The sequence below is a fragment of the Nannobrachium achirus genome (genome assembly GCF_963921795.1).
Source record: "Nannobrachium achirus genome assembly, chromosome: 3".
Classification (NCBI taxonomy): domain Eukaryota; kingdom Metazoa; phylum Chordata; class Actinopteri; order Myctophiformes; family Myctophidae; genus Nannobrachium; species Nannobrachium achirus.
In genome coordinates, this window is record NC_137812.1 from 10,453,920 (window position 1) to 10,468,434 (window position 14,515).

Consider the following 14,515-nt stretch of genomic DNA (forward strand, 5'->3'; position numbering starts at 1 on the left):
CTTTGATTTTCACAAGTCATTGTTGACATCATCATCCATTTAAGCTTTATAATTAGCTTCATACTAACATTAACATTATTTTTCTTCTTTCAATTCTAAACGTAGAGATTAGGTTATGAAAGGAAGGTGATTAGGTGATGAAAACTAGCAAAACTATAGCAGCCATTCACTTTAATCAACGCGATGCATCCAATGTAATTGTGATGAGGATGTCAAACAAACGTTAATCACGTCGTATTTAATTATACTTCATCTGTTACAGATGATTGTCCAAATAAACCGTACGTTATTTAAACTGTGAGCCATTTATAGACAATATGCAGTGTTGCCCTGGGCATCGTTGTAGGCTGTAGTAGGTGATGTGTCACACCATCTGCATACCATCTGCATTAACATATGAACTGAACGAGTATGCAAGTTGTCAATGATTTAACTCTATGACCATGATATGGGCTTTGGTGTGAAGTCATGAAAATATCGTACCCTACACAATTTACAAAAGCAACACAAAGTACATTCATTGATGAGCTGCTTCTTCCTGTCATCTGATCAGTGTCCACACAGTAGATTAATTCGAGTTGCATTTTAATATCAAATGAAACAGAGCAAAAACGATGTGCTGAATGAACCAATGCGAGTCTTTGAGAATTACAGTTAGTATCTTCACAAATAATGAGCACATTTCTAGAGACACGGTAACACATTCATTGTACTAAATGACAAGAAAGCATATATTTAGAACGATATGTAGCAGTGAAATACCACAAGATTTTGGAAAATGCCTACAATCAATACACTTATTTGAACACCTTGGTTACATTAAGTTCTGCATAATGCGTACTTTCTGCTTTTGGTACATTTCAATACAAATACTTTTTATACTTGTACTCAAGTAAATTTTGAATACAAGTCTTCCACTTGTATGATACTTAAGTAAAGAATGCGAGTACTTTTCCCACTACTGCCTAATAAGCATGCTAGTTTTAGTAAAATCAGACATCACAGATAGATTTATAGAGTAATAGGCTATATGGCAACTGTAAACTTAGCAGGAGTCCTCCAGGCTATGGGGGAAAGTAGCTGTTGGAAAAAGTACTCAAATGTTTTACACTTGTTTTTTTAAAAGTATCTTAAAAGTATCAATACTGCACTGTAGATGTACTCAGTTATAAGTAAAAGTCTCTCACACACACACACACACACACACACACACACACACACACACACACACACACACACACACGGGGGGGGGGGAGTGACAAAATTCATAGATCTAGAACACAGACTTCATAGATATAGAACACAGAATATGTACAGTACAGTACAGTGAGGTACAGTATACAGTACAGTAAAGTACAGTAAGGTAATACGCAGTTATTACTGTTGTTTGAGCACGCCCGAGTTTTTTCAAAACTTTTTTTTTCCAAAAAACATTTTTTTCCAAAACTTTTTTTTTTCAAAAAACATTTTTTTTTTTTTTCAAAAAACATTTTTTTTTTCATCTGACCAGCTTATATATTGACTGTGTCAATTCTTGTTTCACTCTATTGGTAAAAGGTACTTATAATATATGTAACTTGATACAGTATTTTTTCACTCTATCAAATGTCTTTGCCAAAAAATAGCCGATCTACAAGCTCACAATGCGTCGCGAGCTTGTAGAGCTGCTATTTTTTGGCAAATGTTCCGTCCCAGGATAATAGTTTTGATCATCGTGATAATATCGTAAATCGCGATTTCTTTGGTCATAATAATCGTGATATGAGCATATGACATTTTCATATCGTCCCATCCCCACTGCCTGCATTGTGATCCCAGTGCCAGGGAGAGTTTTCACTGACGGTGTGTTATCGTTCTCAGGGCAGAGAAAGTCATCGACGGGGCCCTGGATTATTGATGTGCCGAGCACAAGTGAAAACCGCAGGAGGCTGCAATTGATCCGTAGGTGAAGGAAGGAGCTTACGGGGCAGCTGATCAGGCACGTGCACACACAGACATCAAAGGGGGCTTGAGCCCCTGCCCTTTTCCACCCATTTAGGCCTAGAATTATTGAATGCTTTAGCTATTGAAAAATAGCAGATCTACAAGCTCACAGCGCGGCACCGAGTGTAGACCTGCTATTTTTGAAAAAGTTGTGAAAATGTGTGCAAATCTTTGAATATATGTATTTTCAAAGTTTGAAACTCAAATGTTGCTTCTGGGGGGTCCCTGGGACTAGATATTTTGAGATGCGGGTCCGTGGCCAAATACATATAATTTTGGGGGTCCTTCACATGAAAAGGTTTGAGAACCACTGACATAGTAGTCTCTCAAGAACAGACTAACTGAGGTCCAGTTAAGTGAAAAGGACCTTTTATTTGATGATGGCTGGCCAGATTGCTGACATAGAAACATTGGTTTTTCAAAAAGTCTTAAAAGGATTCAAAAGACACTTATAGAATCGGGTAAAAATTCTAATTTTCACGATTTTTCAAAAATAGCAGATCTACAAGCTCGCAGCGCGGCACTCGGTGCCACGCTGTGAGCTTGTATATCTGCTATTTTTCAATAGTTAAAACATAAAATAATGATACACAATACAGTGTACCCGTTATAAATGGGTTAACTGTAAAAAGTGCACCTCTCCAGACCATGAATGCAGTTTTTACTATGGTGAAAGAAATGCAAATGTCCCCTTTCCATGCCTTCCATACCTGACACATCTTATGTTGAAGGTATTTCCCTCTCTGTGTAGAAATCCATAACGTACGCCACATATCCAGTATTGATGATTGACGATGCTCCGTTCAGCACCGAAAATAGCCAACCTCCAAGCTCGCAACGCGTCGCAGCGTGACATGTTGTGAGCTTGGAGGTCGGCTATTTTTGCTATTTTCACCAAAAGGCCCTTTTAAAAATGTCAGCGCCTGCCACTCCAACATTCTCTGCATGTCCCTGCAGCTGATGTCCTATAGTATTTCAATTAACACTACTACACGATCCTTAGCCTCGCGTAGCCAGGCTTACTCATCTGCATAGAGAAAAGCCTGGTTACGACCATAGGCTGAAACGGCATGAAACGGTGCTACTTCCGCCGGGAGAATTTCACCGGAAGACTGCAACGCATGAAGTAACTTCCTTTAACCACGGCACTTCCGGTGTCTGCAGATTCATGCCATTTACATCGCCTATTGTGGCCAGGGTGCACGATCCTAGAGAGAGTGAGAGAGAAATATATAAAAAAAAAAAAAAAAATATATATATATATATATATATATATATATATATATATATATATAGCCACTTTCATCTTGGCACCCCTATTTGGCGTATTTGATCATCGGTGAAACATTTAAATTGATCATCTTAATGTGTTCACAATTTTGACCAACTACAAGCAGGGCAGGAATTTCATGGAGGCCATGAAGGCCATGGCCGCCGTTGCCCCTCAGTTTGGCCTTGTGCCCCTCAAACCAATGGCATGACCTGAGGCCACAGTGGCCTTAATGCCCAATCTGACTGTACCATTTCATCCTCTCTTTCTTGTCAATATGTAGACAATAGACACCGGTGTCTCTTTCTTGACATGTAGACACCAGTGGTTTTTTTGAGAGAGAGATTCTGAAATCTTAACTCCCCCGAGTCCCCACCTTTAAACCAATCCAGTGACTTTGATTGGTGCAGGATTCAGGACTGAGCATGGATCAGATTGTAAATACCATCATGTATCCATTTCATCATCCCTAACCCTTAGCCTTACATTCAACATTCTTTCAATGGACTAAAATCGTGTTTTATTTAATGGCCTTCCTGCCCTGGCACTTGGCCTTTGTGCCCTCAAAAAATGGACAACACCAAAGGCCAAGTGGCCGTGCCCCTAAAATGACGAAATACCAGGCCTGGTTGTGAGCTTGTATAGACCGGCCATCATTTCAGCACGAAAAACGTTTTGAAAAGCCCTGCCCTGGAGCAAAGCAAGGTCGGTCAAAGTGGGAGTGGACCCTCTGTCAGTTGGACATGAGAAACTGGGTTAAATTCCACGCATTCTGTTGCATCTGAAGCTGTGGCATTTCTGGTTTGTCCTCGACAACTGTATCTTAACATCTTGTGTGCACGAGTCCCTTGCCAAGCCCACTGGCTATGGAAAAACAATTTAACTGGATTTAATTTGTTGCACCCCCCCCCCCCCCCCCCCTCCTTCCTCTTCCTCCCTTCCCCTGGCCTTTTCTTTTCTTTTGTGCGCCTCGGAGACGTTGGGAATTCGTCTTGTTTAGTAACTCCGTGGCCAGTTCAAGTTTCCTCCGTAAGCCGGGCCAGGTTTCGAGGCAGCCTTTGGACCCCCAGTCACGTCTGGATTGACACGGGTCTCTGCTCGCCATATGTGGTCTTCATGGTGGTGTTGCGGCTGTTGTATAAAAAGAAAAGAGGAAAAACAACAACCTCGGTTGTACTGAAAGGTGTTCAAGGGGATTATTCTCTCTGAATGTGATGCTTGGCTACGCTCCCCTCACTCTACTTTCACTCTCCCTTTCTTATCTTTTGCTTATTGGGCCCATGCCTCAAAGGGTTAAAAAAGCACAATGAAACCAGTTGCCTAGAGCCCTGACCACTTTTTCCATTCTTGCTGGAAAGTTTCCAGAGCTATTTATGTGAAAACCTCAAGCTTGACAATCAAGAAAACCCGCTTGGTTGCAAATAAAGTATTACCCATTATATCTGTAATAAAGCACTGTTTCACTTGAATATGGTGCATAGCAGCTCAGGGACTGTAGAATGTGTACTGGAAAATGTATTTGGGTTGCCGGATTAATGTCAGAATACAAAACACAGTAACAGGCACAGGTCTTACTTTGAAGGACCATTGAAAGCAGTGGTGTAAAGTAACTAAGTACATTTACTTAAGTACTGTACTTAAGTACAATGTTGAGGTATTTGTACTGTACTTGAGTAAATCCAATTTCCAATACTTTTACTTCTACTCCACTACATCTCACATCCAAATATTGTACTTTTACTCCACTAGATTTATTTGAAAACTTTAGTTACTGGTTACTTTGCAGATATAAATGATTATATTATAAATCATACATTGATCCACTCTAGTCCTATTTTATACCTTGGCTATTTGAAAATAGCCGATCTACAAGCTCTCAACGCGTCACATCGCGACGAACATGTTTTACTTTTGGTACTTTGAGTATATTTTGATGTCAATACTTTCGTACTTTTACTCAAGTAAATTTTGAATTCTGGACTTTTACTTATGAGTATTTCTATATTGCAGTATTGATACTTTTACTTGCTACGTAAGTAATTTGAGTACTTTTTCCACCTCTGATAGAAAGCATACAGTGGAATCTATGCAGTCATATTGGAAGATACTGACTAATCATGGATGGATGTCAGAAGAAAACATGCTTCAGATTTTACTCATCTAGGATGGGATGATTGCCAAACTTTTTTTCTTTTGCATATTCACTTCTATTTTAGGTGTTTACCTTAGTGAATTGTCATAGACTCAGAAGGCTATGCCCACGCAGCTATGCATGGACATAAAGTAGATATGCAATGTTTGTTTATATTTAGCAATAACTCATTTAACAAATAGATTTAGGGTGCGTGATAATTGTTGGTTAAAATAAGTGTTCAATAGCTCTATATTCCAATTGTCGTCTTTGCTATATTGTTTGTTCAGTAGGGGTCTCCCCGGGTCTTTAATAAGCCGAGAATACAGTTTCAGGTTGGGATACCAATTTCATCCAATCAGGAGAGAGAATGAACACAGGATAAACAAACAAGTAAAATTGGAAGTGTTGAAACAAAAAGAAAAAGAAAAATGCAGACACATTTGGAATTGGAACAATAACAAAATATACAAACAGAGACCCCTGTTACTAGACAAACATGCACACAGACTATAGCACACACTATAGTAAAAATATAAAATATAGTAAATAAATAAATGTACATTCTAAAAGGTTGCCATATGTTAATAGATTTGATTTAACTCAACTCCAATTAATATTAATTCATATTTACCATTTGAGTACATACCTGCATACCTCCATGTGTACTCAACTGTTTTATGTTTTCAATGTAACAGTGAAACAGTCAACCTTTAGTCCATATTCATAACACAATGCAGTGTGTTTTATCAGTGACCCAATGGACCGGTGCACATCAGATAAGACACTGTATACATTTATAGCCTCGTTTAAAAGTTGATAGGCATTGACCTGGATTGTTTTACGTAAGTAATATGTTTTATTGTGGGCCAGAGACTAGAGTGCACCACAGTACAGCTGTGTTGTTGTGAAAGGACCTCATTGTAAAGTAGCCCAAATTCATGCCGTTTTAACATAATTCTTATTTGCTGTGTTTCAAGTGTACAATGTGTGGCCATTCACTTACTGTATGAACCTCTGGAGTCTGGAAATACCGTAAATGCTGCCCACCCCTGGTCTATTATAGCAATGATTACTTTCAGAATATAGACCCTTTTAACACCAAAATAAAATCATTACTTACAGCACCTTAAAAGCTGTGAGATTTTATCAATATCATCACTGGCATTTCTTTGTGTTGTGAGCTTGTAGATCTGCTATTTTCTTTTTTATATCCATTTTGCACATTTGGAAACTTGTGAAATGTCATAATGAGTAGTCTACTTTTTACTTTTGGTACTTTTTAAGTACATTTTGATACCAATACCAAAGGGGAAAAAAACTCATTTCATAACTTTTTTACACCACTGGTATCTCTTTCACTATTAACATCAAACAGCTTTCAGTTAGTGAAATCATAACTGACAGTTATGATTTCTCTCTTTCGCTCCCCCCCCCTTCCTCTCTCTCTCCCTCCCTCCCTCCCTCCCCCCCTCTCTCTCTCTCTCTCTCTCTCTCCTTCTGGACAAACTCGTGTCGCGCATGAGCTGACACTGAGCTGTGAGTCTGACGCATCCGTGGAGCAGGAGCCGCTCTCCACCTTATAACTACATAATATATAATAAATATATTTTAAAAAATGACATAAAACGGGGACATTAAACAATCTTGGCACCAACAACGAAAACAACCCGTCCGGGCAGCAGCAACAGCAGCAGCGCCAGCCAGCAGCCAAACAACAACAACATCTCGCCACTCGTAACATTCCAGCGGTGCCGACCGGGTTTGTAACTTTTTACAACCCGCGCGTTCTCTTACTTCTTCCCCCCACTTCTCTCTCTCTCTCTCTCCGTTTCTGGACGGGTAAACAGAGTCCTATCCCCGGCTTGTATTGAATAAGAGAGAGGAGATTCTAAGCGCGGGGCTCTGCCTGCATATGGATGTGGAGGCGACACGGATGAGGACGATGTCTTCTCCTCCTAGTATCAGGCTCCGGACTCAGCCGACGCAAGTGATGCTCAACCAGAAGAAGATCAAGGCGAGGCGGAAAAAGCGCAAGGAGTTGGTTTTGATCCAGATCTGCCTGTTCGGTGGCTTGCTGCTGCTGGTGAAGGCCGGCTCCTATCTGTCCGAACACTATTCAGGTGAGGAGGATTTGTGATTTGCCGTAGCCTAACAGTATACCCCCTGCAGTGGTGGGGAAAGTAACTACAATTACTCAAGTACTGTACTTATAAGTACCATGTTGAGGTGCTTGAGTATTTCCGATTTCCAATACTTTTACTTCAACTCTCCACACTGTACTTCTCGGAGGCAAATATTCAAGTAGCCTATTTTTACTCCACTACATTTATTAGAAATCATTACTAGGCCTATAGTTACTTTGTAGATGTTGATTAATATTACAAAAACATAGCCTACATTAACCACGTTCAGCCTTCTATACATTTAGGCCATTTGAAAATATCAGATCTACAAGCTCCTGTTTTCTAAATATTCGTAGTGGGATCTTCTGCACAATGAGTAGCCTACTTTTACTTTTGTACTTTGAGTATATTTTGATACTTGTAAGGGTGCCCTCACACCAAAATACCTATGAGAGTGGAATCCGCGTTCCGCCAATGCATTTCAATGAGAGTGAAGCGGTTTCATGCCAGCAGAGGAAAAAAAACGCTCCCTTCCCATTGAAATGCATTGGCACAACGCGGATTCCACTCTAGGTATTTTGGTGTGAGGGCACCCTAACAGCGTATTTCTACTATGCAGACAGTACTGATACTTTTACTGACAAGTAAAGAATGTGAGTACTTTTTTCCCACCACTGGTAGCCTAAGGAATGCCAAAGGATAGCAGCTTTATTGACCAGCAGTCATCCATCTATATGTCAGTGGTTCTCAAACTTTTTCATGTCAAGGACCCCCAAGTTGACACTTAGCCAGCAGACCCCCATTTGAATAGATTATGCCTGCCAGGGACCCCCATAAGAGAAGATTTTTTATGTCTAGTGATTCTGAATCATTTTAATTTCAAGGACCCCCAGATTGACATGCATTAGGCTACGGAGTATTTATATTTCTGAGACCCCAATTTATATTGTAAAATCAATGTTAATTTAACTCAGAGAGTGTACAAATGGTTCCTAACTATCATTAAGCTGGGGACCCCCTGGAACTCCCTCAAGGACCACATTTTGAGAACCAATGATCTATGTTGAATCACTTAGTTAGATGGTTTTAGCGCTGCTTTGTATAAGGAGTCACATTCTCCTTGTTTTGACCAGGTTTTGACTCCGGTTAGTTATAGGCCAGTGGTTCTCAAAGTGGAGTCCTAAGGACCCCCAGTGGGTCATTGAGTGGCTTCCAGGGGTCCCCAACAAAACGTGTAACATCAGTTTAACCATTTCCCAGTGTTATAGGGGTCCTTGACATGAAATAGTTTGAGAACCAGTGGGTTAATGCGTCAAAAGTTCAAGATCAGTAATAAGCAGCTAAAACGGGTAGAGTACTACTAGTCTACAATAAACATGTTTGCAAGCACGTGCACACATAGACATCAAAGGGGGCTTGAGCCCATGCCCTTTTATCCTTCTGTAAAAAGTGCCCTTCTCCAGACCATGAATGTAGTTTTTACTATGGTGAAAGAAATGTAAATGCCCTCTTTCCATGCCATACCTGAAGGCAGCATTCAAGAGAATTGCCTTGTCCAAACTCTCCTGAACTTGAATGCAGCATCTTTATGTTGATAGAATTGCCCTCTCTGTGTAGAAATCCATGGTATACGCCACATCTCCAGTTATGCCTAGTTCGGTGTGGTATATCACGCACCGAAAATAGCCGACCTCCCAAGCTCACAACACGTCGCATCGTGACCCGTTGTGAGCTTGGAGGTTTGCTATTTTCGGTATTTCCACCAAAAGGCCCTTTTAGAAATTCAGCCCCTGCCTCTCTAACAATCTCTGCACGTCCCTGCATGTTTGTGCTATAGTCGTAAACTCAAAAGTAGACTTTAAGCCTCACACAGACTTCAGTGCACCATGCAGTGTATCCACAGTGCAGTAAGTGATGCGCGGTCAGGTAGGCTACGCGGCTGCACCGTGGTGGGACCGCGTGGCGGGGGATTCATTTGAGCTTGAACTAACTGAACCTATTCTTGGCAGAGGGAAAGCAGCAGAGGCTCCTGTATATAAAGCTCAGGTGCTTTCGCTGCAGAGCAGCGAGAAAAACCAGGCCAAAATGCCCCAGGGTATTCTTCACTTCTCTGGGTTACCGCAAAGCAGTCGGTCCACACTGTCCCCCTCCACTCAGCCACTCCACCACCGTTTGGACACGCACAATCTCTCCGTCTCTGTCCAATTCTGTCCAATTCTCTCTCCCTGTCACACTCTCTTGACTCTCTGTATCTGTCATCCCTCTCTCTCTCCCTCCCTCCCTCTCTCTCTCTCTCTCTCTCTCTCTCTCTCTCTCTCTCTCTCTCTCTCGCTTTCTCGCCCTGCCCCATCCCCCGAAGTCCCCGCTAGAGGCACGCTGAGGCTGTTGCGTCAGCAGCATCAGCTGAAAGTGAGATGTCATATTTATCACGTTTCGTGGACAGAAGGCCTGCATGCATATTCATGTGTACACTCATTAGTTGTGCATCATCAGTATCTTCTTCTCTCTCTCCCCCCTCTCTCTCTCCCCCCTCTCTCTCTCTCTCTCTCTCTCTCTCTCTTTCCCTCCCCCTCTCTCTCTCTCTCTCTCTCTCTCCCTCCCTCTCTCACTCGCTCTCTCTCCTCCCCACTGAATATCCCGGTTACTAGGAAATGCAACAGGATTGCACTCTGCGTGGTGCTGCCCGGATCGCGAGAACGACGCCGCCGCGCCGCGGCGTTAATGCATTTTCGTTGTCCCCATTGTTGTGCTCTCGCTAACTCTTAATCAGTGTGCCAGGATATCAATTGAAGTTGATTATTTATGATGCCTCTTAATGAAGTTCTGCTAAGGCTTGGATGTGTTTGTGGCGCTGAAAGTGGAGCACTCAACGCTGCCTGCCTGCGCAGGCAGGGCCACATTAATCACGACTCGCTCTTTCTGTGCTCACACAAGCTAGAGATGGGGGAGTGTAGTGTGTATGTGTGTGTGTGTGTGTGTGTGTGAGAGAGAGAGAGAGAGAGAGAGAGAGAGAGAGAGAGAGATGCAAAGCAGAGTGTTGGGATGCAGAACTAGGGTTGCCAATTTGGGAACTAAAAGAGCTGAAAAGGGACACTCTTTGTTCCTTATTTGAATACAGGTTGTTTATTAACCACTTACAAGACCTGAACTTTAACAGGACCTGAGTTGTCTCTGTACTTTGACCCCCCCCCTCTGTCCACACTAAATCTATTTGCCAAAGATAGCAGATCTACAAGCTGCCCCCCAGGATATGGATGATGGGGTTCTCAAATGGTATTATGTCATACAAAAACTACATACAGTAACACAGCATATCCAGTGGACATCCCTTATTCTTCTAAGAAACTAAGGGACACACAGCCTGGTGTCTGTTTTGGATTTCAGGTGCTAGGCAACCCTATTCAGAACTCAGCTCTAGCTGCTATGTATGTGTTCTGATGGCGAGGCAAGGTTGAGCACTCAAACACTTCTTATTGAACCCTATTTACTCCATCATTTCTTTCCCCAATATACAGAATCTGGTAGCCGATCCACATCACAAGCCCACAACTGTGGATCGGGTTATTTTCGCTGAATTTCTACCCCAGGGTAGGGATGCTAGTTTTCGTTCAGTTTGTCCCAGTGCTAAAGTATATACAACTGTGGTACTGTAGGTCAGGGGTTCCCAAACCTTTTTGGATCAGGGCACCCCTATGAATATTGTTTTCATCCGATGCACCCCTACATTATTATATTCCTAATTTTCACTCCCAGCACCTTATATGTATAGCATATTTTAGCGATTATGTTGCATACTTATGTATAGTACAAAATAACTTTGTACTATTTTCCAATGTCCAAATACATTTAAAATATTATCAAATCATCTCACGGCACGGCACCCCTGGACTGCCGTCGCGGCACCCCAGGGTGCCCCGTCACCCACTTTGAAAACCCCTGCTGTAGGTAGACAGCCCGGTTGGCCCGTGGGGTAAAGTTCCTGACAACCACGCACAGTGAAGACTGCGATTCAACCCACGGTGCCACTGGCTTGGCAGGGCCTTCCAACGAACACAGTCGGCCATGTTCGCGAATGGGAAGTGGGATTGGGGAGGATGATCACTGCACTATAGTGACTCCTATATGGGACTGGTCGCCTGTTCAGCAGGGAGCTCTACTGGGTGGAATAGTGTGTTCCTCCGCATGCATTACACACTAACAGTGAAAGTTAGAAGTGGGTTGTCAGGGGCACACACAGTGACGCAGTCGGTAGCGCTGATGCCTCACAGCTAGAAGGTCCTGGGTTCGATGCCCACCGGGGGACGCTGTGGGCACTGGGGGTGTGTTCTCTCCTATGTGTCATCAGTGCCCACACCCTAGGTGGGGTTGTCAAAAGGACCTTTCTGTGTGGAGTTTGCATGTTCTCCCCGTATCTCCTAGGGTAGGTAGCCTCACAAAAAAACATGCAGTAATCCTGGTCTCTATGGCCGGCTTTACACTGCCACTGAAACCTAGCCTGAATCAGATCTCAGTCACATCAAAAGTGGAATCCGATTTTTTTTTAAATTGTCTAAATCCAGACAGGTCACATGCATGTCACATGAAATCCAGAGGTGGTTTCAAATTTCGGATCAGAGGACATCTGACTCAGTCTGAAAGCAGCAACCACATCCACCTCATAGAGTTATATGCAAGTCACATGCAAGTCACATCAAACTGGCCAAGGGTCACTTGCTGCGTGACCTGAGTGCGGCTGTAAATTACATCATTACAGAGCACAAGTATTTACTATTTGATTACAGCGCACTGAGCACATGAGAAAAACAAAAGAGAAGAGACAAAACACGTGAGCTAAACAGTTAAAACCAGAGAGAAGAGTGAAACACAAGAATAAAGAAAAGAAGAGAGAAAAACTATGTTGTAACGTGTGTTTACTATGGTCTATTATTATGTCTCATTTCCTGAACGTAATCAACTAGCGTCGACGTAGTGACATAACGTCATGACGCAGGGCAGCTTTGGGCTGACGCTGTCTGAACGCACAGATCAGATCTGTGTCACTTGCAAATGCTGTGTGAAAACTCGGGCCAAAAGATCGGATTTGACAACCAAATCGGATTTGGGCTGGATTTGACTGCAGTCTAAATCCGACCTATAATGCCTCCCCCTGGCCAGCCGCGGTGCCTGATGGAGAGGAATGGAACTGGTTGGAATAACGTGTTCCTTCCACGTGCTACGTCCAAACTGGGGAAACTCCCCCTGTCAGGTGAAAAGAAGCAACTTGGAATGGGTTACAAAATCATGGGATAAAAATTATAGAAAAAAAAAGAAGTCCATTGCGATGCTATGTAGGGCTGTCACGATATGACATTTTACATGACGATTAATTGTCACTAAAATAATTGGCGATTAACGATTTAATTGTGTTTTTGTCATTGATAATTACATTTCTGTTTGGCTTGTAGGCTTTGAAGTTGTACATGGTAGATATGACACATAACCTAAATATACAAAGAAATTACTGACATATTTGACAACTTACTACTTAAAAAATAACTTTGATAGTGAAAATAGCCGATCTACAAGCTCACAACGCGTCGCGATGCGACGCGTTGTCAGCTTGTAGATCTGCTATTTCCACTATTTCGGAATTTTTTCAACATTCACGATTATGACGATTATGACAAAATAATTGCGATAATGTCAAATAATCACGATTAGACGATTATGTAATAATTGTGACAGCCCTAATGCTATGTGAGAGTGCGGATTGGCCAACAGCCTGCTTGCTGCCCTCCACACCCTAGCATCAGGGTCTCTTTAGCTCGGCGCTGTCGTGCCACACAGTATGTGGTGCCCATAATGTGGTGTGCTTCTTTCCCGTCCTAGCTGTTACCTTGTGTTGGCTCCCACACAGGGGTGTCGCACCGAATTCTGGGCCCTGGGTACAAGGATTCACTTCAATTATTTTGTGCTCTAACTATTGAAAAATAGCAGATATACAAGCTCACAGCGAGCTTGTAGATCTGCCATTTTTTTTTTAATCTTGAACATTTGTGCAAGTCTTTGAATATTTCAAATCCTTCAAGCCCCCTTTGATGTCTATGTGTCCTATCTTCACGACTTTAAAAAAAATAGCAGGTATACAAGCTCGCAGCGCATGTATATCTGCTAAAAGTATCAGCTAAAGTATAAAATAATGAAGGCCCCTCCACCTTGGGCCCCCTGTAACTCAGTCCCACAACCCCCCCCTTGTGACGCCCCTGTTGCTCGCCAGTTCCAGTGCCTGCCACAGCGCAGTGCCTCATCCTTCTCTCTCTCTGACCTTGTTTGTGACCCGTGGGAGGCCCCCGTTCGAGGTCCTCGCTTTTGATGTGACAGCAAGTGCCGTCCAAAGCCTTTATTTTTTCCCTTGAATTTTCAATTTAAAAACAAACCAGAAGCAGTGCTCTTTTCCGAGCACAGGTCTCCGCCAGGTCAGGCGTCCTGGTGGCGCTATAACAATGTGAAAAGGGTGGCATGTCTTCTTCACCAGTCTTGGGCCTTTTCACGGCATTCGGACGCTGCATGCATGATTTGAGGCATTGTGTTCCAAAAATGTGTTTTGCAAAAGTCTAGCTGCTGGTGGCGCTAACAGGCCAATGTGAAAAGGGTGGCATTTGTTCCTTGACCTAATGGGAATATGGGGGTCCCCAGATGATTAACCTAATAATGTGCAACACTGTTTTCTCATTCAACAGTAAACAGACCAACATAAAGTTTAAGTAGAGGGTATATGTACATTTCTACAATTTTAGGACCTCTTTTTTAGGACCTCTAAAATGACAAATTAAACATTGGCCAAATTGTCAAATATTAGAGGCAGAAATTGTGAAAATAGCCGATCTACAATGCCTTTTAACGCGAGGCATTGTGAGCATGTAGACCGGCCTTTTTTCACAATAGAACCGTGTTATGCAAAATGTAATGCCTCAACTCTTAGTGCTCGTCAGGGTGGGGGGGTCCCCAATTAAAATATGATGATTA

At 42.5% G+C, this 14,515-nt stretch overlaps 1 protein-coding gene across 1 annotated transcript in view; it reads left to right on the top strand.

Moving 5' to 3' along the window:
- Positions 1-7,329: 7,329 nt before the first annotated feature.
- Positions 7,330-14,515, top strand: part of LOC308281976 (sodium/potassium/calcium exchanger 3-like) — a gene marked incomplete at both ends in the record, with an annotated part of 137,093 nt that continues 129,907 nt past the window's right edge. Inside the window, one exon of the mRNA XM_080722325.1 lies at positions 7,330-7,507. Within this exon, the coding sequence (XP_080578451.1) occupies positions 7,330-7,507 (178 nt within the window). The remainder of the gene's footprint in view (positions 7,508-14,515) is intronic.